Below are 25989 nucleotides of genomic sequence, written 5' to 3'. Positions count from 1 at the left end.
AAACCCAGGCTCTGAACTCCCTACCACTGTTTGCCTTGCTGAGCCAATATGCCAATGAGCCTTCCTACTCCACGTTTAGTTTGACTACTTACTTATATCCGTGGTTTATTTGATTTAGTTTTGGAGAATGATCTGCATAATCAGGGGAAGTAGTTTCAATATGAGGTGTCAAAAGTTTAATAATTATTTAGATTCTTTTGCAATTCATGTGTATAGATGGATTTTCTAGACCATGGATGCAATGGGAAAAAATCTAGAGCCAACCTCCACCTTTTGCTCTTTTTTCAGGAGGTTGGAGGGAGTCCTGACAAAAGCACAGAATATGGTTAGAACTGGATTATGTGATCAATCATCGAAGCAGGGAGCCCACTCTTTATCTGTACACGTGTTTGGAGGGTTTTCTGAATCAGAGGGCATCACTGGGGCAGAACTGTTGGGGCTGCCTGCTGGTAACCTGTAGGTGTATAGAAGCTGAATGGGCTTCCTCTTTAAAACACTGAAGTTCACTTTTCTTTCTGTCATTTTGAGTTCCATAGACATTCAATTTATGGCTCTTGGCATACAAAGGAAACAGGATAACTCAGAGGTTACAAAAATAACTCCTTTAACATTGATCTTGGTAGAACCCCAGCAGAGGAAAGGAAACTTTTAGCAGCCAGAATGGTCCCTTTATGGTAAATCAGATCATGTCCATCCTTGGTCCAAGATGCTGTGATGGTTCCGAGTTCTTCCAAAGGCTATGAGGCCCTATGTGGCCCTACCCGTCTCCTCTCCAAGTGCCTCCCTCTCTCACTCCATCCCCGGTGCTTCTCCTGCAGACCCTCGACCATACCTGATCTACCCTGTTGTTCCCCCAACACTATCTCTGGCTCTACTTTTTCCTTTTCTCCACATCGTTGGTCACTTTCTAAGCTACAGTGTAATTTTATTATGCTTACTGTTCATTATCTCCTCTTCATTAGAATGTGAGTTCCAGGAAGGCAGAAGCCTTGTCTGTTTTGTTCTCAGGTGAATCACCAGTGCCTGGCGCCCAGAGGACTCAATAAATATTTGTTGGACAAATGAGAAACTTGCTAAAGTGCTACTGGGGTGGTAACCTCCACTGAGACTGTTTGCCTGAGAAATAAATGGCCTCCCTTTGAAGTACCTCTTCCTCTTTCCATAGCGCGAGCTTGCATCTCTCTTGCCGTCAGATCACCTCCCTCCCTCCTTAGACCCAAGTGTGGTCGTGTGCCTTTCTCCTGGCCATGGGGCAAGGCTGAAGTGCAAAGCCCACAGCCACCACACTTGTCCTAGCTCTGAGGTGGAGTTCTGGGGACAGCGCCCTGGGCCTGAGCTGAGATCTTCTTGCTCTACCTGCTCAGGAAGAGGGCATTTGGCTCTGACTTCTCAGTGTCAGCCTGGGGCGCTCACAGTAGAGTGACACTTGGCCACACCAGCCAAATGCTCTTGGGCAGCAGCAGGGGCCCTGGTGTCTCCAAAGCGGGGGGCGCCAGGGGGATTCATCCTCCAGCACAGCTGGAGAGTCTCCAGCAGCCCCCATCTCTGAGCTGTGGATCCCGCTCCAGCCCCTGACTCTCCCACGCCTTGTTAGTGCTTCTGCCACAGGTGGGTGGTGGTGAAACCCAGTCTTTATCAGCCTTGCTCATCTGAGGTCCCAGCAAAAGAGGTGGTGAAACCCAGGGGTGAAAGTTGGGGCAGAGATGTAGTTTTGGATTGCAGTTATCCCTCCTATCTCTAACTCCATTACTGAGAATAAATGAAATGGCTACAAAATAGGACTCAATAAGGACGATGAAAGGAATCACGTATTTCATAAAAAAGAGTGAAGACTTTTCTTTTGGTCTTGCCTACCAACTCTTGTCATGTCCGTGATCTCATCTCCAAAGACCTGAGGTGTTTTTTTGTTCTTTTTTAATTTAATAGCCCATAATTACTTAATCATTCCAGCTCTGCCACTTGTTCTCAGCTTTAAGTGCCAGATAAACACGTTGTTTATTAAAGGAGATAGCCTAAATTCATGGAAAAACCAAAACAATTTGAGAATTTCTTAACAGTGATTCCTGTCTTACAATTAAAGCATGAAAGGAGGAAAAAAAGTGTTGAACTACTAAAATGGTTTCCTTCTCAAGGTTTGTTTGTTTAGAAACTCAAACTTCAAAATTTAAATTTCAACCTGAGTGTTAGTTTTTGCACTCGAAATCAATGTGCTCCCCACATAAGCAATTCTTAACCAGTATGTGGGCTGCTGGTGAGACTCGGAGTACCTTAAACCCTTACCAATGTTGCCGATCACTTTTGATCAGTGAGAAAGCTCTACTTCTGCCGTGGTCGGGCTTCAGGGGACTGTTGGGCCATGTGTTTCAGGCAGAACAGGAAGAGCTGAGCTGAGGGCATACTCAGGGTACTGGTAAGCCCGGATGAAGAGGAAAAAAGCACCCAGAAAGCTCCGTGTCTACGGGAACGTGGAGAATGTTGCCTCATGAGTATGTGGGAGAACTCAGCTAGGGTGAGGGCCAGGAAGAGATAGCAAAGTCAACAAGCCACAACCGTGAAGGCAATCTGATCCCTCAAGTGTGCCATGAAAAAGTCTAAAATCAAAGTAAGACAGTAAGACTGAGAACCACCCCTCTAGCCTTTGATTAATAGGAAATGTTAACAGGAGGAGAAAATTATGAGAAGAAATAGATTTTAAACCCTAATACATATCTTAAAGCTGGAACGTGATTCTGAAATTTGAGCTAAAGAGTCACTGAATATAAAAGGAAAATTTAAAAACAAACAAACAAAAAAGACACCGGCTATATTTTATCTTATAAAACACCAGTTTTATAAGATAAAACCCATAAAACATTAAAAAAAGATAAGGAAAAATAGGCCAATGGATTTCAAAAAACAAAAAATGAACCAACAAAAAAACCCATTTCAATCCCTGTGGTACATACCTTCCAGTGAGGCCTGTAAATCTTTCATATTTTGATCTAGAAGCTGTGAAGGAAGGAATCCTGAGCCTGTCTGGGGCTTGGGGTCTGGCTCTCCTGGGGCCGCAGTGGGTGCTGGCTCCTTCACCCGACTGTCTCCGAACACAGCAGCCCACTCTTTGCTGAACTCGCCCTCTTCCAGGGAGGAAGCGTTGAAGATTTCACTCAACAGCAGCAGGTCATCTTTGTCAGCACCTTCAGGTTCCAGGGTCCCTGCCATTGGGCCCAGGCAAGCTGATCAAAGCAACAGAACACGAAACATATCACCACCAAGGGCCCAGGCCCTAGGGAATAAATGTAGTGGGGGTTGGGATGGGACAGACCAGGTGATGGCTAGATTTTTTAAAAAGTTAATCAAAATATAACTTAATTCCCTTACAGCCTCTCAAGAAATTTTGGAATTAAATTTCTAGTCCCACTGAAACCAAGCAATACCCTGTGAGGACTTCCTGGGGACAGCCCCACCGCCCATGTCCCCTGCCTCTTGTTCGTATAAAAGCTTTAGTCTCCAAGGCCTTCCCAGAGTTCGAAAGAGCAAATTTAATCAGAGAAGTAAAAAAACAAAAACAAAAACAAAGGAACACAGTCAAACAAGACAAAATAATAGCTGAGCCATAAAACAAAGTCAAAGACCTTTAGTTTCTCCTCAAGGGTTATAGATAATATCCTCAGCCATATCCTTGAGTTGTTTTACAGATACTAAAACCCCCACCCAGTGGAGGAAGTTAACTGCATGCTGACCACCAGCATGTAGACGGGTTGGAACCAGAAGGTTGATGACTGAGATTCCTGTAACATCACCTTGTTACCTTACCACCAACCAATCAGAGAAGTGTATGAGTTGATCAGACACCCTGCAAGCCACACCCCTAAGCTTGCCTTGAAAACCCTTTCACTAAAAGCCATCATGGAGTTCTGGTCTTTTGAGCATGAGCTGCCCATTCTCCTTACTTGGCTCTACAATAAATGCTGTACTCTCCTTCACCACAACCTGGTGCCAGTAAATTGGCTTTGCTGCTAGTTGGGCAAGTGGACCCTTGTTCAGTTCTCACGCATTCTCTTTCCTTCAAAGCAAGTCCAGTTTCTGAGCATCATTAAAATTGCTTTGAAATAGTTTCCACAAAATTCTAGAGTGTTGGTTTCTCCTTAATATAAAAGCACATTTACCACCAATACATTTCTCAGACATGAAACAAAGCCAGGATTGAAGGCATGTTGGAGATCTTAGTTCCTTGTTTATATAGCTTCCCATACAAGCCCAAAATTCACAACCAACACACCATGTGGCAGCCTGCCCTGCCAACCAGGATGAGAAGGGGAGCCTCACCATGCCCAGACTGACCCAGGGAGATGGGAGCAGAGGTATCAGGAAGTCTAACAATGACCAAGAAAGACATCCTTGCTTCCTGTCTCATTTGCGGCACCCCAAGTGCATAAAACAAAGGAAAAGCGGGTCTGGTTTGCCTGAGGGTAGCGGTGAAAGAATGACAGGAAAACAGGGCAAATCACACACGGAACCACTAGAGGATGAGCTTCACAGACCAAAGACACAGCCCTGGAGGGTCGGAGTGAGCACTGGACCAAAGGAGGAGCCCCTGGACCTTCCTTTACTTGCTGTGTGACTTTGGCAAGACCCTTAACCCCTCTGGGCCTCTGTTTATCATCTATAAAATTTTATTAATAATGCCCACTTGAATATCATCAGGAAGATCAAAAGAAATACAACTGAAACCTCATTGCCAGTCCAAAAGGAAGACTTTTGAGATTCATTCTTAGAATATGAACAATGACAAACTACTAAAGAGTGAGTACAAGTAGAATGGGGGCATTACTATCACAAACCCTATAACCTTTCATTGATTTTTCTACATATTTTGAAAACCAAGAATTGATAATTTTTTTAAACTCTGGCTTTGTTATGGTGTCTAACTGCCACTTGGAAACTACAAACATTTTTGTTGTTAAGTCATGAAGAGAGGGAACAATCATGATTTACATTTTCTCTGAGCTAGATGGTAACGCTGACACTGTCATATTAAGTGAGGTGAACAGGTTTCCCTCAAATATATGAGATAATTTTTAAAAAGCCTTCACATGAATTAGATAAAGCTCTTATATCTCTGTCAGCTTTACTGGATCTATTTTCAACACTTTATAGAAAGATCTATGATAGAGGGGATTTTGGATGTGCTGTGCAGACTGGCTATCCATCAGGGAGGGGAGGGGTCCAGGCATGCTCGTATCACTGTGGTTTAAAAATAGTGGCGAAATACCACCTTAATTGGACAGCTGTCTAATTTAAGCATTCTTCTTGTTTGTGTTATCACAGAGGTTTGCACTAAGATATAGCCTGTAGGTGTGGTGGTGAGAAGATTGGGAAAATGGCATTTTACTAAACAAGCTTCTGAGACAGTTCTGTAGTGACAGAGTAGTACAGGAACCACTTAGGCCTGTGCGTGGTAGGGAAGGCAGGGCAGGAGAGGTGAGGCAGCTCACTGCTGTGAACAAAGGAAGGAACCTCGGCTGTGACAGGGTGTGTCCATCAACATGCATTTGGGTGTCCTTCCTCCCTCTCCCTCAGTCTCTCTCAGCATCACCCTGTTTACATCTATTAACTTCACAAATCTCTGTACTTCCTACTTTCAGTTGGGACCTGAGTGCCCAAATCTTTTCTCATGGTTTACTTTCTGGCCTGACTGAAACCAGATGATTGCTGAACCAAACTCCTTTTATTGGAACCAATTCAAGTCGATGTACAGACCCTAGAGAAATAGATGACTTTAAAGGAACATTGAAAATTATGTGCATTCCTCCCAAAGTCACTTTACAGCTCTCCACTGAGTCAAAGCCTCGGGGAGCCCTCATTGCTTTCATCTAGATGTCAATCCAGGGAAAATCACAACCAACATTAGCAACTACAAATGATAAACCTTGAGAGCCTTTCAAAAATAACCACAGACTGGAAGAGCTCTTTGTGTTTACTGTTTAGGTTTTGTGCGATGGTATTTAGAGTAGACCTCTTTGGGTTTTGCTAACTTAGCATCCCTTTCTTCCCCCTCTTTAGTTTCCCTTCGGGGAGACACCTTCTCCTCTGATCCTGGTGAGATACCACTTAAGATGCCTCACCACCTCATCCCAGGTGGATGTGTGACCTAGGCTGGCCAGAGTCTTTCATTTCTCAGTGCATGGTGACTGGTTCAGGGATGGTCTTCTCTGAGTTTGGAATATGGAAGCTGGAAGGAAAAGGGGCTCTCTTCTTTGGGATTCTAAGTTCTAAAGATGCAGAACTGAATCTCCCAGTGATGATGGAGCCAAACAGGGAGGGAAGAGTCAGAAACAATCCTGACAACAGTGTTTAAGCCCCTGGATACAGCCTTGCTTAAAGTCAATCCACCTAAGTTACATGGACCAATATCCATACATTCTTTTATTTTCTTTTAATTTTAAAGCTAAACTATTTAGAGAAGGATTTCTATTACTTCCAACCGAATGATTCCCAACTAATAATCTATCCTATCCAACTCAGATTTAGTGACTGAAATAAGAAAAGGACCCATGGGGAGGATGATACTGTCCAGAGCTAGCTCTGAATTGAGATTTAGTCTAAGGTCTACCATTGAATGTGGTCTATTACTTAGTGTCCTGGTTATTTAACAGTTAAAACAGGCTGCACTGTGGATATTTTCTCTTTTAAGAAAACTTGTTAGCTGAAAGCAATGAAACTGACACTGACTTGAACCTGAAAACAGGGAAACCTCCTAATTATTGCCCTGATAATTAAGATGCTTGAAATTACTGTACATAACTTGTAAGAAGATCACAAGTGAAAAAGGACAGGTTTAGGTCTGTAACCAGACAAGTCAAGACTTGAAAAATAACACTAGTCAGTTGGCTCTTAAGAATCATGCTATCATTTTCTCTGGAAATAATTCAACTCAACTGTGAGAAAATGAGGGCACACAGAGATACGATAAGCTCTTTGAGAGAAGCCTGGTGAGAGTTACAACTGGAGTCACGGCCTCCACCGTGTAGATGAGCAAGCGTTGCTCCTGGGTTACGGAGCCCCACCCTGCCTTTGTCTTAAAGAATGAACAAAGAGATTGCAGGGGCCAAATCTACAGATACTCCTCCCAGCCCCCTTCATGCCCTTGCTGGCTCTCAAGTCTCCATGTTTACTTTCCTATCAGTAACCCAACCACAGATACTACTACAAAAATAAAGGGCAACACACGTGACATACTCAAATTCTCACTGCTTGGCCTCCAGCTCTATGACCCTTCATGCACTCCCTCATCCTTTGCAAGATTAGCCCTCCCTATGCTCTCCCCATGCTTGTGGGAGCCTGCTCTGCTCCCAGTATTATTCCAACATCAGCATCTGTAATTGTTCATTCTCCAAGGCTTCCTCTCCCTGACCTCAGGTGTGTGCACAGCCAACAATGTCAATCTTCACTTGATGGTGCTGTCTCTCCCCACACACCCCCTGTCAACTTACTGTCCTAGTTTCTTCTTTCTTCTACAGCCACACACTCTACTTTGTCACCACCCTTTTTGGGGCTGTCTGTAATCAAGTTCCTGCCCCCACCTACACTGAAGTGGCCCTCTTGAAGGTTAACAGAGAGATCCTCATGGCAGATTCCAAGCCCCTTTTCTCAGGCTTTGACCTCTGTAGCACTTTGCACTAATGCCCGCTCTGGAAATGCTGTCATCTCCTGTGAGTCCCCATCAAGTGGCTCTCTTGGATGTCCTCCTATCTCCTTGATAATACTTTCCCTGCTGCCTCTTCCTATTCTGGTTGCCCTTAAGATTTCTTCCTAAGCCATCATCTCTCTCTTCCCTACATTCTCTACATAGAAGATCTCATTTGTTCTCATGGTTCCAGCGTTGCTTGGGAACATTCTCAAATCTCCATCTCCAACTCCAACTTCTTTCTTGAACTTGGATGACAAATTCCTACCTGGGGGCCCTTAGGGGTTTGCCCATTGGCAAACCTGCTGGCGCTCCATAAAAGGCACCCTCCTGTTGTATACCTTTGCTTAATTCAGCTGTGAGGTTATTACTCCCTTCCTCAAAAACCTTCAATGGCCCCCTCTGACTCCTGAGTGAAGTAACACTCCTTATGGTGGGTTCAGGACCACTACAGTCAAGCTTTAAGGCAGCTCTTTCAGCAGCTAGCTGACACTGCCTTCAGGGAAGCCTATGATTCAGCAAAACTCCTCTGTCTGCCATTCCTCAAACATGCTTTCCTGCCTTCCTGTCTGGGAACCTGCTGTTTTCTACCAATGAGATGCCCAAAGAGAAGAGTCATACTCAACTGAAAGGGATCGTATAAATCATCTCCTCTAACTCATTTTACAGATGAGGAGAAATACACCCAGGCTAGGTGACCTCAAGGTCATATACTTTATTAGTTATAAATTATCTGGCTGGAGACCCATGGTCAAATTGTTTTTTCAGTGTACCACACTGCTTTCACTTCAGAGCCTATTAAGGATCTCATATATAAACAAATATTTAAGTTTTGTAAAGTTTGTAGGGTTTCTAAGGTCATATGGCTCCACTGGTAGCTAGGCAAAGCTCACAGCTGCAGGCACCATGGCAGAATGGTCGAGATGACAGAACCACTTAGCACGTTTACCCTGCCCTGCCCTGCCCTGCCCAAGGATTCAAAAATAAAAACCCTATGCCTCTGGGAAAACATTCCCTAGGAACAATGATTCTGACCCAGTGAGTTTTCATTGAGTGAAAACTGACCTTCAGAGGAAGCTCTCAAGTTCAGACTGAGTGTGGGTGACAGAAACCTAATGTAGGAGCCAGGTGACAGCCCACTCGGGTGATATTTTTGAAATCATACTGAGGTTCATGACCTCAGCAGAAATTAGGAACACAGAAGATGGAAACAAAACTACACAGACCCAAAATGAGAGCACAGGAAAACAAGTAGATAAATGTCACAGAAGTTCCCTTCATCTGTGTGTGAAACAGGAAGACACTCTGGTTTGCTCCCTGGTCCCCACTCTCAACATTATGACTAATTGTAAAGGCCACACGCTTGAAACACACATGAAAAACCCCAAACACCAACACTATCCTCACACTTGGGTAGGAAACCACCTTACAAAGCTGTCTAACAAGAAAAATAGTCTTCATTATAAAAGGCTCTGGTAACAAATTGTACTTGTTTGGAATTCAAGAATACTGCTTCTAAAAACTCCCTTCTGGTGAAAAAAGACATGGATAGTAATAGCAGATGGAGGAAAACCCACCCTCTGGGACACACACACACACACCCCAAACAAAAAACAAAACAAAAAACCCCTCCCCTATCAGAGAAAAAAAATCCCAACAATGCTAGACCCTGAGTAGGCACTCAAAAAATACTTTTTGGGGCTTCCCTGGTGGCACAGTGGTTGAGAGTCCACCTGCCAATGCAGGCGACACGGGTTCGTGCCCCGGTCCGGGAAGATACCACATGCCGCGGAGAGGCTGGGCCTGTGAGCCATGGCCGCTGAGCCTGTGTGTCCGGAGCCTGCGCTCCGCAACGGGGAAAAAGCCACAGCGGTGAGAGGCCCACGTACCACAAAAACAAAGACAAAACAAAACAAAAAAAATACTTTTTGATAAGCCTGCTCCTCCATTGTAGCATTAGAGCTTAACAAGCAAGCAGTATTACCGGAAAACTTGATACCTGGAGCAGGGGTAAAGCTACATAGAACATTACAGACTATAAGGTGATCAAATAAGAACAGTATTTGGTTTTAAAGTACACCATTATCTCATGAAAGGAACCAAGCCAGCAGTTTTCTCCCTTGGAGACTGAGGGAGACAGGGAGAAGGGAAAGTTTATGAGAAAAGATAATGAGCTTAGTGTTTGACACATGGCTGTGAGGAAGCAATGGGACCCCTAGTTAGCTATATATAGGTAAGTACAGGAGACAGTTCTGAATGACTGGGCAGGACCTGGATGCAGCGACAGAAATGCATATTACTGCTCCAGGCTAAAGCTTCTCATCCAGACATATGGGAGCTAGTGAGTGAGTGTCTCAGTCATTTGCTAATTGGCCAGAATTTAGAATCGCAAATCTGGAGATAGAAACCAAGGAAGCAGCCAAAGACAAACATTTTCATTGTAATATGAACAATTAAACCATTTTAAAATTGGTCCAGTTAGTCCTGTCCTAGAGAGGGATATTTTGGATAAGGCCGAGTTAGGAGATTTAGGTGAGCTGAATTCATGTAACTCTCTTCTACTTTATCCCACCACTTTCTGTTCAGTTATCTGAGAGTTATTTTTCTTGGCCCAACTTTGAGGAACACAAGACTTTACATGTTATAACTTGTGAATTGAGACTAAGGACTGTCACATGTGGTCACAAGGTGATTTCAGAGCCACTTTCAAGTATCTCAAAATGTCACTCAGTTTCTTTTTCATTTAAAATGTTTGTATAAACTGGCCAAATATTGGTTTTCCATTACATTATCTATTTAGTAGGAGAAAACACATTTCATTATGACACTGAGTCGGAGTGATTTTCTGGGCCACGGCTCCTGAAGAATTGTGTCCTTGCTGTAGACAGAAGCGGTCTGCTCTCTGATAACACTGTACCAGGGCTTAGCCATGACTTGTCCAACAGAATCACCACTGGGAGTGAACCAGCCTCCAAGCAGCAGGGTGCTAGAGCTTACAGCTCCCCCAGTCCTATAAAGTCAGCCATCCCTGGATTAAGCTCTTTTTATTTCTTGATTGTTTAATGTCTTACATATTATAATCAGTATTTTAATTCAGGATTTGGGCCTTCTGGCAGTTTTCCGAAGGGCACACATTTGGAAGTCAACTAATTAAGAGTATTCTTTTCTTCCATCACCGCAAGTTCTCTGTACACTGAGAGAATATTTTTATACTCGTGGCCATGTTAATTTTTAAGCTGATGCTACCCCTGGGGCTGCGGACGCATAAGAGGCAGATAGAGGGAAAGCACGGCTGGTGACTCAAGGGGGGCTTTGTGGGTTGGCAGAGATAAAGGGAAAGGAGAAATTATGTGACACTGCATTTAACCAAGAAAATTTGTAAATCAATTTTTCTGCCTGAGAAAAAGTACACATTTTGAGGAAGAGCACATTCATCTCTTTATCTTCAGAATTAAGTTGAGTGCTCAAAAAAAAAAAAGTATATGAGCCACAATTCTAGGAAACAAAGATTGTAACTACAAACCAATGAGGTGTTTTAAATAAGGAGAAAGATATCAATCTTATTCCAACATATCTTGGCACATGTGTTAGAAGAAGCTCATGAAAGTAAGCCTGTATCTTGGGCAGTTAGCATTTCTGACTTAATTCTGTGAAGAAAGGCATGGCTACTGGGTTAGTGTTGTACCACTATAACCAAGTTTAAAAAGTCAAAAACCAAAACCAAGAAACTTTTTTTGGAAGAAGCAGGGAAACACGAGACTATAGACTCAAATGTGCTTGTGTCTGTGTAAAGAAACACTGGAGGGATGCACTAAGGGATGGGAATGTTGGAATAGAGAGGAGAGTGGGCAGCAGCAATGGGAGTGAGAGGTTTGCTTTTGTTTTTTTTACTGTATACGTTTATATCATTTTGATTTTTGCACCAATGTGAATATACCACCTACTCAAAAATTATGTTTATTAAAATAATGAAATTAAATAGGAGATAATAAAAGCAAAGAGCAAACTATATAAACAAGCGGTTGGGAATAGGATAAATCATATTCCTATCAAAATAAATTGAAGCTTATGTATAATTATAAATAATCTGTTAAATGTTAAGACTTGCTAAAACTAGGTGGTGGGTACCTATTACTTGTTACATTATTATCCTTTTCTCACCTTTGTGAGACTGCAATATATTCCCCCTCCAAAAAATAATTTGTTTAAAAGCACTTTTATTTCATCAAAATATTCTATCCTTAAGCCAAGGGAGAAACATTTTTATGAAAATATAGGCCATGTAATGGCAATCTGCATTAATTATTTGCTTTTTTACTTTCATACCCTGGTGTGATTTCAGTATTTACAAATAAGTAGACATTCTGATAAATATGCATGGACATTCATGAAATACTGCACAGTGTGTTGCCTAGAATGAAAAATCAATAAGGAAAGTGGGTTTCTGCCCTCAAGTTTATATGCCTTAGCCTTGGAAACTTTTTTTTTTTTTTTTTTAAAGTCTTGGAAACTTAATCCTAGAGTTGTGATGCCTTTCCAATTTTGAAAAAAACTTTAACCAATGTCCTCTGTTTTCCAGACTTTCTCCTCTCACACTCTGGGAATTAAATCCAAATCAAGCAAAGACTGAGTAGAGAAAATCATCAGCCCTAGGTAACTGGGGCTGGCAGGATGACCTTGGCCCACTTCTAGTCCTGTAAGAAACCTGTAAGACCAGGGCAGACGGTATGCCAGCCACCCAGGGCAAGGGACGCTCTAGAATTTGGCTGAGAATCTCAGGGGTAGGATGGAAAGCAAAGGCTATGACCAAGCTGAACACACTCAATTTCTTGGGATCGCTTAAGACTAGGCATGTCTCATCCAAATCCATAGTTCTGGAATCTCTTGTGGGGGGTTATTTAGTAAATGATTTTAGGTCTGGTGAACTTGGGTGTGGGACCTGGCCAGGCAAGCTTTCCCTGTGCATTTAACTAAGGTTCAATGAAGATAAGCACAGTACATCAGCAGGGCAACATTTCTTTCTTTCTTGTTTTTTTAATTAGATTTTTCTTTTTTTGAAAATTGCCTAAATTCATAATTTATAATCTATTTATTTATTTTAAAAAATTTATCTATTTTTGGCCACACTATGCGCGGCACGTGGGATCTTAGTTCCCCAACCAGGGATCAAACCCGCAACCCCTGTAGTGGAAGCGCAGAGTCTTAACCACTGGACTGCCAGGGAAGTCCCAGCAGGGCAACATTTCTAGTCCTACCATCTCTGCTTACCGTTTGGAGAGTGTCCCTGTGTCAGAGACGATGAAAGACCCTTTGCATACTTGATCTCCAATCCTGGCAATAACCCAGCAAGACTGTTGCTACTGGCTCCAATTTACAAATGAGAACAACTGAGGCTAAAAGAGTTTAAGTATGAAGCAAGTTACTTAAGGCCATAGAGATCATTTATAGGAGAACCATATTTAAATTCAGGTCTGTCTGATTCTGAAAGCCATGGTTTTTTTCTACTCCAGCATTCAACCTCTGATATAATAGCTTTTAGCTTCAGTAGTTTGAACATTATGTAATTACACTAAAGATGACAGATCTACATATACTATTTGTGCTTGAGCATATCTGAAGTCACTTATAAAGACAAATGACAGTCACCTAAAAACAATTGCTTGGGAATGCAAAGCTATTCAAAAGATAAAAATTACATTTTCCTGCATGTAACAACAGTATTTAAAATATTAAACAAATTATAACCCCAAAGAAATGCATAAATCTTACCACCTTCCTCGAGTTTCATGTCTAATAGTTCATCTATAGGTTCATTAGAGGAGAAGAAAGAAAAGAAAATTGAGTCATTTTCATTTTGTAAGGAGTTTGAGTCAAATTACTAAAATTGAGTTGTTTTCCTTAATCTAGATTACCTGAGCATGCATTATGTATAGAGCTTTTGTCTAAGGCAGATAAAACACTTTTTCCATCTTCAGCTGTAAATATAACACATGCATTTGGTTATCACCAATTCAGAAAGGTGTGTGTGTTCATATACTAACGCTAAGGTAAATACATGGCTTCAGGAAGAAATGGTATCCACAAACTCACTCACACAGAAGCAGGGGTCCTCAGATGATAATTTACCCAAGCTGCTGGCTCTCAATGAATGCTGAGTTAACAGCCCTGAATCCTTGTTTTGTTTGGTAGAAAACTATATGACACTGATCAACAATTCTTCTACGGACAAATGTGTGACTTAAGTACTAGAAGATCGAGTGACGGTGTGCTAAGGAACCTCAGCCACGTGGGCCTGGCTAAAATAAAAGGGCAGATTACGGGTGAAAGAAGCCAACCTGTAAAGGCTACATTCAGCGTGATTCCAACTATATGACACTCTGGAAAAAGCAAAACTATGGAGACAATAAAAAGATCAGTGGTTGCTAGGAGTTTGGGGGAGGGAAAGTTGAATAGGTGAAGCAACGGGGGATTTTTAGGACAGTGAAAGTACTCTGCATGTGGTGGATACATGGCATTAAACATTTGTGAAAACCTACAGACTGTACAACATCTAATGGAAACTATGGAATTTGAGAGATAATAATATGTCAGTGTTGGTTCACTGATTGTTTACCCTGGCGGGGAATGTTGCTAGTGGGGGTGGCTATGCATGTGCGGGGGGCAGGGCATATATGGGAACTCTTTGTACCTTCTGCCTGATAAAGTGTGTGCGTGTGCATGTGTACGCACAATATAACGATCTTAAAACTTGGTTTGCTCATAGGTACATTAGACTTTCTACAGGTCCCAGAATAAAGGACAGATGGCACTTCATTATAATGGATTCCATTCTGTGTATATATAAAATAAGGAAATCAACATTTACGATCTCAAAATATTATGCAGCTACCACAAGCAAGTGAACATACGGCACACAGAGAAAATGTGATCCCCCTGCACTGTCGCATGTTGTACAAATAAACGATCTATATTGATAATTTGAATAGAAATAGAATCAAGTGGAGTTTACATTTTTCCCACAAAACTAAAATTTTTCTATTCAATTACTTAGATTCCCACAGGATTCGTGCTGTCAGCCCTGCATGATCCTGAGGCTGGAGGGTGTGGATCAATACAGTCAGAGGCTCTTACATGGCCAGCCTGCCTCTCTGGCTTCCTCTACCACTTACTCCCTCCGTCAACTTCTAGGACATTGTTCCTCTGACCTTCCCCTGGTCCTCCCTGGCTCATAGTCTTTGCCCAGGCTGTTTCTTTTGCTTTGATAGGTCTTGCAGTAGCCTTGACTGAGCCAGTTCCCCGATGCCCTCGAACAGGTGAAGTCACCCTAACACACAGGCCCATCGCCCTTGCAGCCCACACCCAAGTTGGAGTTGCCCAGTTACTTGTGTAATTGTTAGGTTACCACCTGCTTCCCCTTTTGACTGTAAGCCCCATCCTGGAAGGGTCTATCACCATGGGCCCAGAGCCCTGTGCTGTGTCCGCCACAGAGGTGGCTCTCAATTAACATCCGCTGAACAAATGAACAAGTACATGAGTAAGTGAAGGCATACAAGCATGAAGGGATGACACGAAGCCAAGCTGTAGAGGCAAAAAAGTGATAGTTTTTTTTTTTTTTTTCCCTGTTGAAAGACAGATGGGGGAAAAGCAAAGAAAGCAGTAAATGGGAGAAGAATAAAGTAGGTGATGTGGTTGGAAAAGTAGGAAGGAAGACAGAGTGTGAAGGGAAGAGATGGAAGAGAGGGGGAATTCTAAGGTGTAATCTGTCCCCTCCTGTCTCCTGGAAAGGCTGCCCCAGCAAAGGGCAGAGGCAGATACATTCCGAGAGGGCCAAGCTGAACAGGTGGTTGGGATAATTTTAGTTCTCTTCCTATTACCTATAAAACTTTCCCCTGCATCTCCAAGAATTTGAGTCCCAGCGAAAGGCTCAGCTTTCCATCCTGAGTTCTGTCACACTTTACCCTACCCCATGCTCCTCATGCGAGAACCACCGGTGAATGAAGGGGCTGTAATAGCAGAAGGCAGGAATAGCTGACAAGCCCTTCAAAGCACACTGTCTGGTCCACCAGTGCTCTGATCCCTCTTCCGACCACATAAGGGTCAGTACGCCAGAGGGATCTGGTGCCACTCAGTACTGAGCAGGACCAGGAACCACCTGGAAGAGCAGTGTCTGAGCTCTCCCATCTGTTCCCAACCATGACCAATACACACCCCATGACACAGCCAAAATCGAACTCCCCTGATGTCATCATGTAATCTCTTTGCAACCATCTCTACAGCCCAAATGGCAGTTACAACTCGTAATGGTAAGAGCAGAAATGTTATCACCTGTTGTAAAAGAAATAGTATCAATAGTGATGCTCCCCTGACAGGCTGCTGCTGAAATGACTAATGATGCTGTTTTCTAGTTCAAAGTATACAACCTCTCTCAATAATGCTATAGGGTCAACAGCACTGACATTTGAAAATTTAAAACTTAAATGATAGGAAGCAAATTATATAGAATTTTCTCAACTGGAAAAAAAGGCCTAGAAGAAGTTTACCAAAAAAGAAAATGAGCTGGCTGTTGTGCAACAGTATTTCAGAAACAATTCTAAATAAAAATCGAAACTTACTCTTAAAACTAGAGGATTCCTTGTGCTGGTTTTCATCCGCTAATGAAATTAACCTTAAAATTAAAAAACAAAGTTTAGTAATGTTGTTCTGAAAATGTTATACTTATGATAGAGCCAGATTTTCTGTATAATATCTATTACTGTACATACACACACACACACAATATGAACATACAGTCATTTACAAGCTATGTATTTTTGGAAGAAGAAATAAATTTGCTGGCTTTCTTCTGTCCCTGTACTAAAACTGGTTAGTAGTATCTTAACGTCTGAATTTAGTTTCATGCCAAGGCACATATTCTGTAAATATCTAGGTGGGCAGTTATGTATAACAAAGATAGATACTTACAGTTATCACTTTAAAAACATAGTTAAAAAACTGATGGACAAGCAGGTGTTTATTCTGATTCGTGGTGTTACAGGAGAGGATACCTCAGGAGGTTAGCTAAATTACATAAGGCTGAAAGCAGGATCATCCTCAAATCCACAAGACTGTCGCCTACTGTACTCTCACTATTCATGGGTAAGGTGATGGCGCAGATACATCACCGCCCTGAGATTCAGCTGGTGCCTCTGAATCCCCCTCCTAGCAAAGTGGTTCGCTTTACCTGCCATTTCTGAACAAAATTCTTATTAAATTTCATTGTCATTTAAACTAGTTACTTTTATACTTTTTGAGCTTTAAAAAAGGAAGTACTAAAAATAATGAAGAAATATGAAATTAATTAAAACTAACCACCCAAAACTAATCTTCGGTGGTTCCTCGCTAAGTAAAAGTTAATGCTTTACTTTGATTGCAGTAACATACATGGTGAAAAAAAGGCACCAGAACTCACTCCAGGCCCTGCCTCTTACTATACTAGGGGCCATGGGCAGTCCCTTAACCTCTCTGAGCCCCACTTCCATCATTAACACAACAGGGAAATGCCTATGTTAATTACATGAGAATGAGTTGAGATAACATGAATAAAGCACCTGGCATTGTGTTTCATACACAGTAGGTGCTCACTAAATGGTAGCTAGCATCACCATTACTAACAGTTATAGGTTAAATTGCTTCCCCCTCAAATAGTCAATTGTACTAGATTCAGAGCACATTCTATAGCTGTTCCTACAGTGAAAAATTGTCTTTGTTCTGCACTAAAGAAATTTTCTAGTATTTGCTTTAAAATTAAAGAAGGCGGGCTTCCCTGGTGGCGCAGTGGTGAGTCCGCCTGCCGATGCAGGGGACACGGGTTCGTGCCCCGGTCCGGGAGGATCCCACGTGCCGCAGAGCGGCTGGGCCCGTGAGCCATGGCCGCTGAGCCTGCGCGTCCGGAGCCTGTGCTCCGCAACGGGAGAGGCCACAACGGTGAGAGGCCCGCATACCGCAAACAAATAAAAAAATAAATAAAATTAAAGAAGGTTACTCTTGGTGGTAAATACTTCTGTCAGATGAAAAAGATATTTAAAACCTGATTTAGAAACACAGTAAAAATGTAAACCTGTTTTAGCACAAGATTGTCATCTAAACTTTTTTGCCTGGAAAAGGAAGAACAAATGGAGGTAAGGTAATCTACTAGGTTAGCCAGCTCAAGATTAACCCCATTCCCACGGGCTATGACATCTCAACAGAAAAAGACATAGGTTCACATGTAAACCTCCTCCTTGCTGTATGAGTTGAGGAATCATGCAGCATATATGTTGAAAAGTTCATCTCAGTGTTTAAAAATGACTGGAGGAGGCTTCTCTGTAAAGAGGCAAGGAATGATGATGGAGAGTCACTTCCTGCGCTCAAAGCTGCTCTCCGCTTCACAGAGGAGGAAACAGAAAGTCTGCACGTAGAAACAAAATGTCAAGACCCAACACTTGTGTATCATAACACCTGAGTACTACATGTGTTGTGAGGTAAGCTAGTAAGTTATTTCCTTCTATGAGAGAAAAGCCGGGGATTTCCTATCTAGGACAGGATCTTGTAACTGATGGTGACAAAAGGAATAGACAGGGTGCAGAAATCCCAGAGAGCAGGAAGCTGGGTCTGAGGCCAGGGAGTACTGGGGACCTTTGCCCTCTCTTGCCCCAGTCAACTCCTCACAAGTTGCCTTTCCTAAGACCCCAGAAAGGGGTCTCTTCTTGGGATAAGTGAGTCCCGGCCTAGCAGGAATATGTGAGGGGAGGAGTTTGGCCTCAATTTTAGTACATCTACTCAGAGAAGTGAGGAAGTAAAGCAATCACCCTGTGTCAGAAACCCTGGCAGACTGGGTCTGCGAGGATGGCGGTGGCCTTACTTGTGGGAAGAAAGGTTTGCCAAGAGAAGGAGCTGTGACTTACTGACTTGGTTCCTCCACTGAGGCCTCTGCACTTTCCTGCTGGGCAATCTTCTTCCTTTCTTCTTTCTCAACCAGTTTTTTCATAGGGTCTTGTAAGCTCTTGATCAGGATAATAGGAAAGAAAACAAAAGAAAATGAAAGGTCAATTAAAAACTCAACTGCCACGCGTCCCAGTAATCAAACCCTGAATTAGAGGTTTGGGGAGGTAACCTTGAACCAAACAAGTGGACAGAAATGAAATTTTGGATGTTCTCAGACCTATCCAAGAAATACTAGCTTATAAAGGAGAGTTGTTTTGCCACTAGATTTATGTTTTTCCCTTTTGTGATAAGTTATTCAAAAGAAGGCCTTTTGGCTATTGCTAACTTTATGTTCCATCTTTAACATGCAGCTAAGATAAACATTCTGTTCTGCTTGCAGCCCACACACTGACAGAGTAGAAGCTTTCTCTCCCCCAAAGATGAGACAATTTTATTTTTAATTTTGTTTGCTATTTTGCAATATAAAACAGCTTATTTTTTTAAAAACCAAGAGGAAACAAACCCTTTTTTTTTCAAACCCAAAACAGTGACTTAACAAATTCTGACAAGTTAACTCCCACGAGTGGACAGAGCAGGTGCATCCAAATCTTTGTAGGTTAAAAACGGGTGAGAGTCTTTTTTTGGCACATAATTTCTTTGAGCGACTGTTCTTAAAGTTTATTAAATATTTAAGGAAAGGTGTTTTTTTTTTTTTTTTTTAAAGCAAGTGCCAAGGAACTGTACACCAGTGACAAAGCCTGAAAAAGCAAAACATTCCTGTAACAACTGAATAATGAGTTATATAAAAAGATCTCCATTTCTAGCCTAATTATAATACAAACAAAAAAGAAATATCTCAAGATACTTATCCTGCTTATATTCTCAGAACTATTAAAGTCCTCATCCTTTGGGTCTTCACCTCTCTGTTCCTGTCTCTTTCCCATCCTTCACTTTTCTAGTATGACACACACACAGAGGAGGCAATAACTTTTCATATGCCAACTTGGACTGATTACTGATGGCTCACCGGAGGGCTGGTTGAAAATGGTCTGAAGGCTGAGTCTTGGCAGAGTGGAGCTGTGATTGGTTTTGGTGTCTGCCATGGACACTAGATGGACACTGGTGTCACTCTTCCTGCTAGAATAATTTTCCTATAACACCCAGGCCATCACATTACCCTTTTTCTCAAGAACCCATTGTAGTTTCTTATTTCCTTCCATTTCTAGTCTAAACTTCTCTGACCGATTTAAAAGATCTTCTAAAATGTGACCCTATCCTACTCTTCCAGATGCATTCCCACTAACCTCACATGTCCTTCCATTCAATTAGGCTTCTCTCCTCACGGTCTCCTGTGTGCTAGCTGCTCCCTTCCTATCTTTGCTCATTCTGCTGCTTTAACCTAAAAAGCTCTCTCTACCTATCTGTCTATCCTCAAAGTCCTATCAGTCTCTGCAAAGTCCAGACCAGTTACTACCATTTTTCATAAAGCGTCATTCACTGAGCATGCCAAATTCAACAACATCCTTCCATCTCCAAACTGCACTTACAGTTTTATTAGTATTTCATTATACATATCCTGTATTATGTTTTGTCTTTTAAAAATATTTTTTTAATTAGAAAAGTAATAAAACCACATGTAGAATGTTTGGGAAGTAAAAAAGGAAAAATTACTCGTAATTCCATTTCCCTAAAATAGTTATTATTTTTATAATATTTCCTTTCTGTTTTTTTTCTTACTCATACGACTTATACAATTGGAATCCTTGTTTGTATAGTAGATATTTTTATAGAGCATAGATGCTCTCTTAACCAATTTAATGTATGTAGATATTTCATAATTAAAACAATTTGAGTGCAGAATATAAAAAAGATTTTATATATCTTAAACATTTAATACTGAATTAAAAAAATATAAATGTTTAATTCATATTGCCAATATTCTAAGGTAGGGCTAAATGTTCTCTTTGAATATATGTCCCCTGATTAGGATTCTGACGCATTTTCTTGCTTAAACCACATCCATAAGGCATTGCCATAGTTTTTAATGATTCCCTATTTCTGGACATTTAGATGAGTACACTCAGTCAGCGAATAGTGTTTGAGCACATACCAAGGCCAGGGGCTGTTTTGGGTGCTGGGGATACATGGTGCACAAGACAGACAAAATTATAAGCTAGTGATGGATCCGGGCAGAGAACTGATATAGGGGGATAGAAAATGATTGGGTCATAAGGTAGCAGGTAGCAGGAATGTCCTCTCTTAGAAGTGATATTTCAACTCAGAGCTAAATGGCAGGAAGGAGCCATCCACATGCAGCTCAGGAGAACCACGGGCCCCAGGTGCAAAGACCTAGCAGTAGGAACAGCTTGGCTTGTTTCGGCTGTAGAGTAGTGGGTAACAGGACAAGTCTCATGAGACTGGGATAAAGAGGTCAACAGGGGTCACACAGGGAGAATGTTCCTTTACCCACATTCCTCAATACTTAACATTTTACCCCCATTAGCTTCCTTATACTCTTTTGCTCTTTCTGTCTCTCTACTGCATGACAACTAAGTGGACTCTATGATCCTTGGCTGGAGGGGGAAATGCTATGAAAGACAGCATTGGTACAAATGAAGCAATTGGAATATGGACCATAGTCTTGGTGTTCTTCATATATGTGTGTGTGTGTGTGTGTGTGTGTGTGTGTGTGTGTGTGTACACCCAAAAGCATCTGGTAAAAGCTGGGCACGTGTGTGTGTGTGTGTGTGTGTGTGTGTGTGTGTACACCCAAAGGCATCTGGTGAAAGCTGGGCACGTGTGTGTGTGTGTGTGTGTGTGTGTGTGTACACCCAAAGGCATCTGGTGAAAGCTGGGCACGTGTGTGTGTGTGTGTGTGTGTGTGTGTGTACACCCAAAGGCATCTGGTGAAAGCTGGGCACGTGTGTGTGTGTGTGTGTGTGTGTGTGTGTACACCCAAAGGCATCTGGTGAAAGCTGGGCACGTGTGTGTGTGTGTGTGTGTGTGTGTGTGTACACCCAAAGGCATCTGGTGAAAGCTGGGCACGTGTGTGTGTGTGTGTGTGTGTGTGTGTGTACACCCAAAGGCATCTGGTGAAAGCTGGGCACGTGTGTGTGTGTGTGTGTGTGTGTGTGTGTACACCCAAAGGCATCTGGTGAAAGCTGGGCACGTGTGTGTGTGTGTGTGTGTGTGTGTGTGTACACCCAAAGGCATCTGGTGAAAGCTGGGCACGTGTGTGTGTGTGTGTGTGTGTGTGTGTGTACACCCAAAGGCATCTGGTGAAAGCTGGGCACGTGTGTGTGTGTGTGTGTGTGTGTGTGTGTACACCCAAAGGCATCTGGTGAAAGCTGGGCACGTGTGTGTGTGTGTGTGTGTGTGTGTGTGTGTGCATTTTGGAAATGTGCAACCACAAGGAGTAGTTGAACAGATGTCAAGGACTTACTCTTTTCAACTGAGCTGCCAATCACTGCACTCACACACACACTCATACACACCCCACTTCCAGCAGTTTAATTCTCTAAAGAGTGGTCCAGCCGTGGTCAAAGTGAAGCCAGGAGAATTTCCAGAGAAGGCTCCGCCGGCTCCAAGTCTTGCTTTTAGATTCTGTGACGCTTCGCTCGGGCCTCCTGGTTTGCTCAGTTATCTTCTCTCTGCATTTCCTTTGTATCAATCAGCAGTGGCAGGGCCAGGACAGCTGCTCTCAGCCGGCCATGTCTAGCTGCCACAGTGCTCGCCTAAGCCCCTGAGATGCCCTTGACAGCTCCATGGTTATCATCCCTTCTGTCTCTAGCCTGACCTCCCCTCAGAACCACACTCCAGCAGCTCTCAGACAACCCCTTTGTGATGTAAACCACTTATTCCTTCTTTTCAACCCCTGCTCCTGTTGGGCCATTAGCAGGCACTCAATTGTTGGCCCCCTGTCACCACCATCACGGTTCAGACACTATTGTGCTTCACCAACAGAATGGCTGCAGTTCCAATTGCTACTTTATTATTAATAATTCCTGTGACAAGCACTCCTTCCTTCCTTCTATTACCATTGTCCTTAAAACAATTTTGTTGTTGCCACTCAAGAGAGGTGCTGTGTATGCACCTGTTGGTTGATAAATTAATGTACATAAGGCTAAACGGCAAACATTAGAGCTCTTTAGCTAGGAAATTCAAAGGCTAGGGGAATAATGTGAAAAGGCTTATAAAATCATAAGCAAAATTAATACTGAGCACATGGGCTTATTTATTAAATATTAGGATTTTGAACTAAGGGGACTCGTGTGTGTGTGTGTGGGGGTGTGTGTGTGTGTATCTTTACTGAGATATAATTCACATACCACAGAATTCACCCATTTGAAGTGTACAATTCAATGGTTTACAATATAGTCACAGTTGTGTGATCATTAACACAATCAATTTTAGAACATTTTCAGAAGGCGTCTCTTGAAGCAAGAGAGAGTTTTAGATCAAACTAAGCTATATGTTCCTCTACAGAGCAAGGGAAAAAACCCTGCAACACCACATATGGAACTTGTTTCTTACAAAAGATGGTACACATTGAAGATATAAAGAGGCTTAGAGGAACTCTGAAACATTATGGAGGACAAATCATGTCTGCTTTCCTCCTTCAAAATCAGTTCCTGGGTGTGACTGTCAGATACAGGATATTCTACATGGTGAATCACGACGTTTTCCAAGGTTTGATTATAAAGGCCCAACTGGGGGCAGGCGGGTAGAGGTGAATTCTTCAGATTAAAGTCCAAAACTCAGCTGAAAACGCTTAACCCTGTAGCATCCTTAAAAGTCAGAGGTGACAGCATCTTCTGTGTGACGTGAACATCTGCTCAGGCAAAATGAATCTAAGACGCCTGGCTGACTGTGCAGACAAGGCAGCCATCAGATGGAAGTAGTTTGAATCACTGGCTGATGGAAGCCATGTTCAAATCCATGTCCAGAAATAAAACGTCAAAGCATTCTGTTTCTAAACCCCAAACCTTCTAGGCCCTTCATTAAAATTGCTTGGGAAAATCACTATGAATTAGAAGCAATACAACATCATATAAGACTGAAAGGTTCTCTGTGAAGGAGGGAATGTTTTTAGAGCAAGTAACCTTGGTCTGCACTGACATGCTAATAGTTTCCATCAATGCTTAAATGGTTTCAGGAAGCACACACACAATATGTAAGATCAGCGTGACAGAGGAAACTTACAGACCGAGCTTGCAAAAGTGTCTTAGAAAGGAAACAGCTTAATATAATAAAGGGAGTTACTACTTCCTGTATTAGGAAAATAAAAGCAACAGCAACATTCATCTGAATGAAAGCAAAACTACTCAGCAAAACAAATTTCACAGGCAAAAGAAACAGCAATCAGCCCTCATCTAACAACCTAAATTTAATGTTTAACTTTGACAACTGGGTAACGTTTCCTCTAATCTTTATTACTTTTAATTTTCTTAGGCTACTTCCCATTAATTACATGATATGTATATAAAGGTGCCAAATAATTGTTTATAAAAGGAAATAAAAGTGCTCAAAATAGCACGGCATGGTTAAAAGATGCTGAACTCAGTTGGGTTTGTGTATATTTGTGATTGTATAATTAGTAGCACATGAGGAATAAAAAGCAGAGGCCATGATGATGTGTATGAGCCACATAATTTATGGACATTTAGCTCACATGTCCTCCCCACCCATGCAGCTATAAATTTATAAAGGCACTGTACAAGGAACACAAATTAATCTAGGACCAGAAGGTACTCTTGAATTCTACTGTAGAACAAAAAAGTTAAACAGTAAAACTACAGAAAAATAAACACAATCTATTCTTTAAAATAAGATGGTGGTGCAGTGGTTAAGAATTCGACTCCCAGCCGTAGGGGATGCGGCTTCGATCCCTGGTCAGGGAACTAGATCCTACATGCATGCCACAACTATGAATTCGCATGCCACAACTAAGACCCGGCACAACAACAACAAAAAAAAAGAAGATGGAAAATTAGTACTGGGAAGGCATCATAGTGTACTAGAAAGAGATGGACTTCGGAAATAGTTCACGTAGTGCTGTGCCCTGGTACAGGGTCTTCACCCCCGGGAGCCTCTCTTTACCCATCAGAACAAAGGAGACAAGTAAACCATCCTTGGGACATTGTGAGGATTAACTGAGATAATGTCTTTGCAGAGTACCAAGCTCATAGTAAGCACTCAAAACGTGCTTTCTTATCAACGACTTTTAAAGATCTAAAAGGAATTAGATGTCTTAAGGGCTCATTTTGTGCTACGTACTGCATTCCATGTTTCATACATCTCTCAAAACCCAGATAAACACTGTCCTTCCGATTTCCTGACATGGACATGGAGATCAGGGGAGGTGAAGTAATTTGCTTAAGGCCATTCAACCATTAACAAGTAGAAGCAATATTTAAATCCAGGTCTTTACAATTCTACAACTAGTTAAGAAACTGTATTGAATAGCCAGGCCAAGAATATTTACTGAATTCCCCTTTCATATGAAGTGCCAAGGAGATGGAGAGGGCTTCATTTCAAATTCTAAAGGAAGGGTCATGGTATTCGAAGACTGACATATAAAAGATGCTTTTCGCCTTTAAGCAAATACTTTGAGGATATGGGGAGGGGGAAGGGTGAGCTGTGACAGGGCGAGAGAGAGGCATGGACATAATATACACTAACAAACGTAAGGTAGATAGCTAGTGGGAAGCAGCCGCATGGCACAGGGATATCGGCTTGATGCTTTGTGACCACCTGGAGGGGTGGGATAGGGAGGGTGGGAGGGAGGGAGACACAAGAGGGAAGAGATATGGGAACATATGTAAAACTGATTCACTTTGTTATAAAGCAGAAACTAACACACCATTGTAAAGCAATTATACCCCACTAAAGATGTTAAAAATAAATAAAATAGCCAGGACATGGAAAAAAAATACTTTAAAGTGCTATTTTTAATTGAAAATTTATAGCTGTACTTTTTTTTTTTTGCGGTACGCGGGCCTCTCACCGCTGTGGCCTCTCCCGCTGCGGAGCACAGGCTCCGGACGCACAGGCTCAGCGGCCATGGCTCACGGGCCCAGCCGCTCTGCAGCATGCGGGATCCTCCCGGACCGGGGCAAGAACCCGTGTCCCCTGCATCGGCAGGCGGACTCCCAACCACTGCGCCACCAGGGAAGCCCTATAGCTGTACTTTTTAAAGGTGGCGATTCTGCTTTCTCTACCCTCCTGTCTCACAGCCAGAACACCACCTGAAAGAAGTGCCACAAGGCAGAGTGAAAGACGCATAAGCATCCCTGTTTCCAGATCTACCATGTACTGGGCATGTGTCCTTGGGCAAATTACTAGACCTTTCTGAGCTTCAGTTTCCTCATTTGAAACAT

At 42.3% G+C, this 25989-nt stretch overlaps 1 protein-coding gene across 12 annotated transcripts in view; it reads right to left on the bottom strand.

Annotated features, from left to right (window-relative positions):
- ICA1 (islet cell autoantigen 1) overlaps nt 1-25989 on the bottom strand; it is a 144137-nt gene that overhangs the window by 9527 nt on the left and 108621 nt on the right. For 11 of the 12 annotated variants that reach the window (XM_024767145.1, XM_024767151.1, XM_024767148.1 and 8 more), the window contains exons 9-13: nt 18592-18689; nt 16282-16334; nt 13582-13644; nt 13439-13471; nt 2946-3215 (exon numbers count right to left, since the gene is read on the bottom strand). In XM_024767145.1, coding sequence (XP_024622913.1) covers nt 2946-3215; nt 13439-13471; nt 13582-13644; nt 16282-16334; nt 18592-18689 — 517 coding nt within the window. The remainder of the gene's footprint in view (nt 1-2945; nt 3216-13438; nt 13472-13581; nt 13645-16281; nt 16335-18591; nt 18690-25989) is intronic. The other variant, XM_024767156.1, reaches the window with a different exon arrangement.

This window comes from Neophocaena asiaeorientalis, unplaced genomic scaffold, assembly GCF_003031525.2.
Source record: "Neophocaena asiaeorientalis asiaeorientalis breed wild unplaced genomic scaffold, Neophocaena_asiaeorientalis_V1.1 scaffold70, whole genome shotgun sequence".
NCBI classification, from domain to species: domain Eukaryota; kingdom Metazoa; phylum Chordata; class Mammalia; order Artiodactyla; family Phocoenidae; genus Neophocaena; species Neophocaena asiaeorientalis.
The sequence above is the reverse complement of the archived record's forward strand: the minus strand, read 5'-3'. Positions and strand labels throughout refer to the sequence as shown.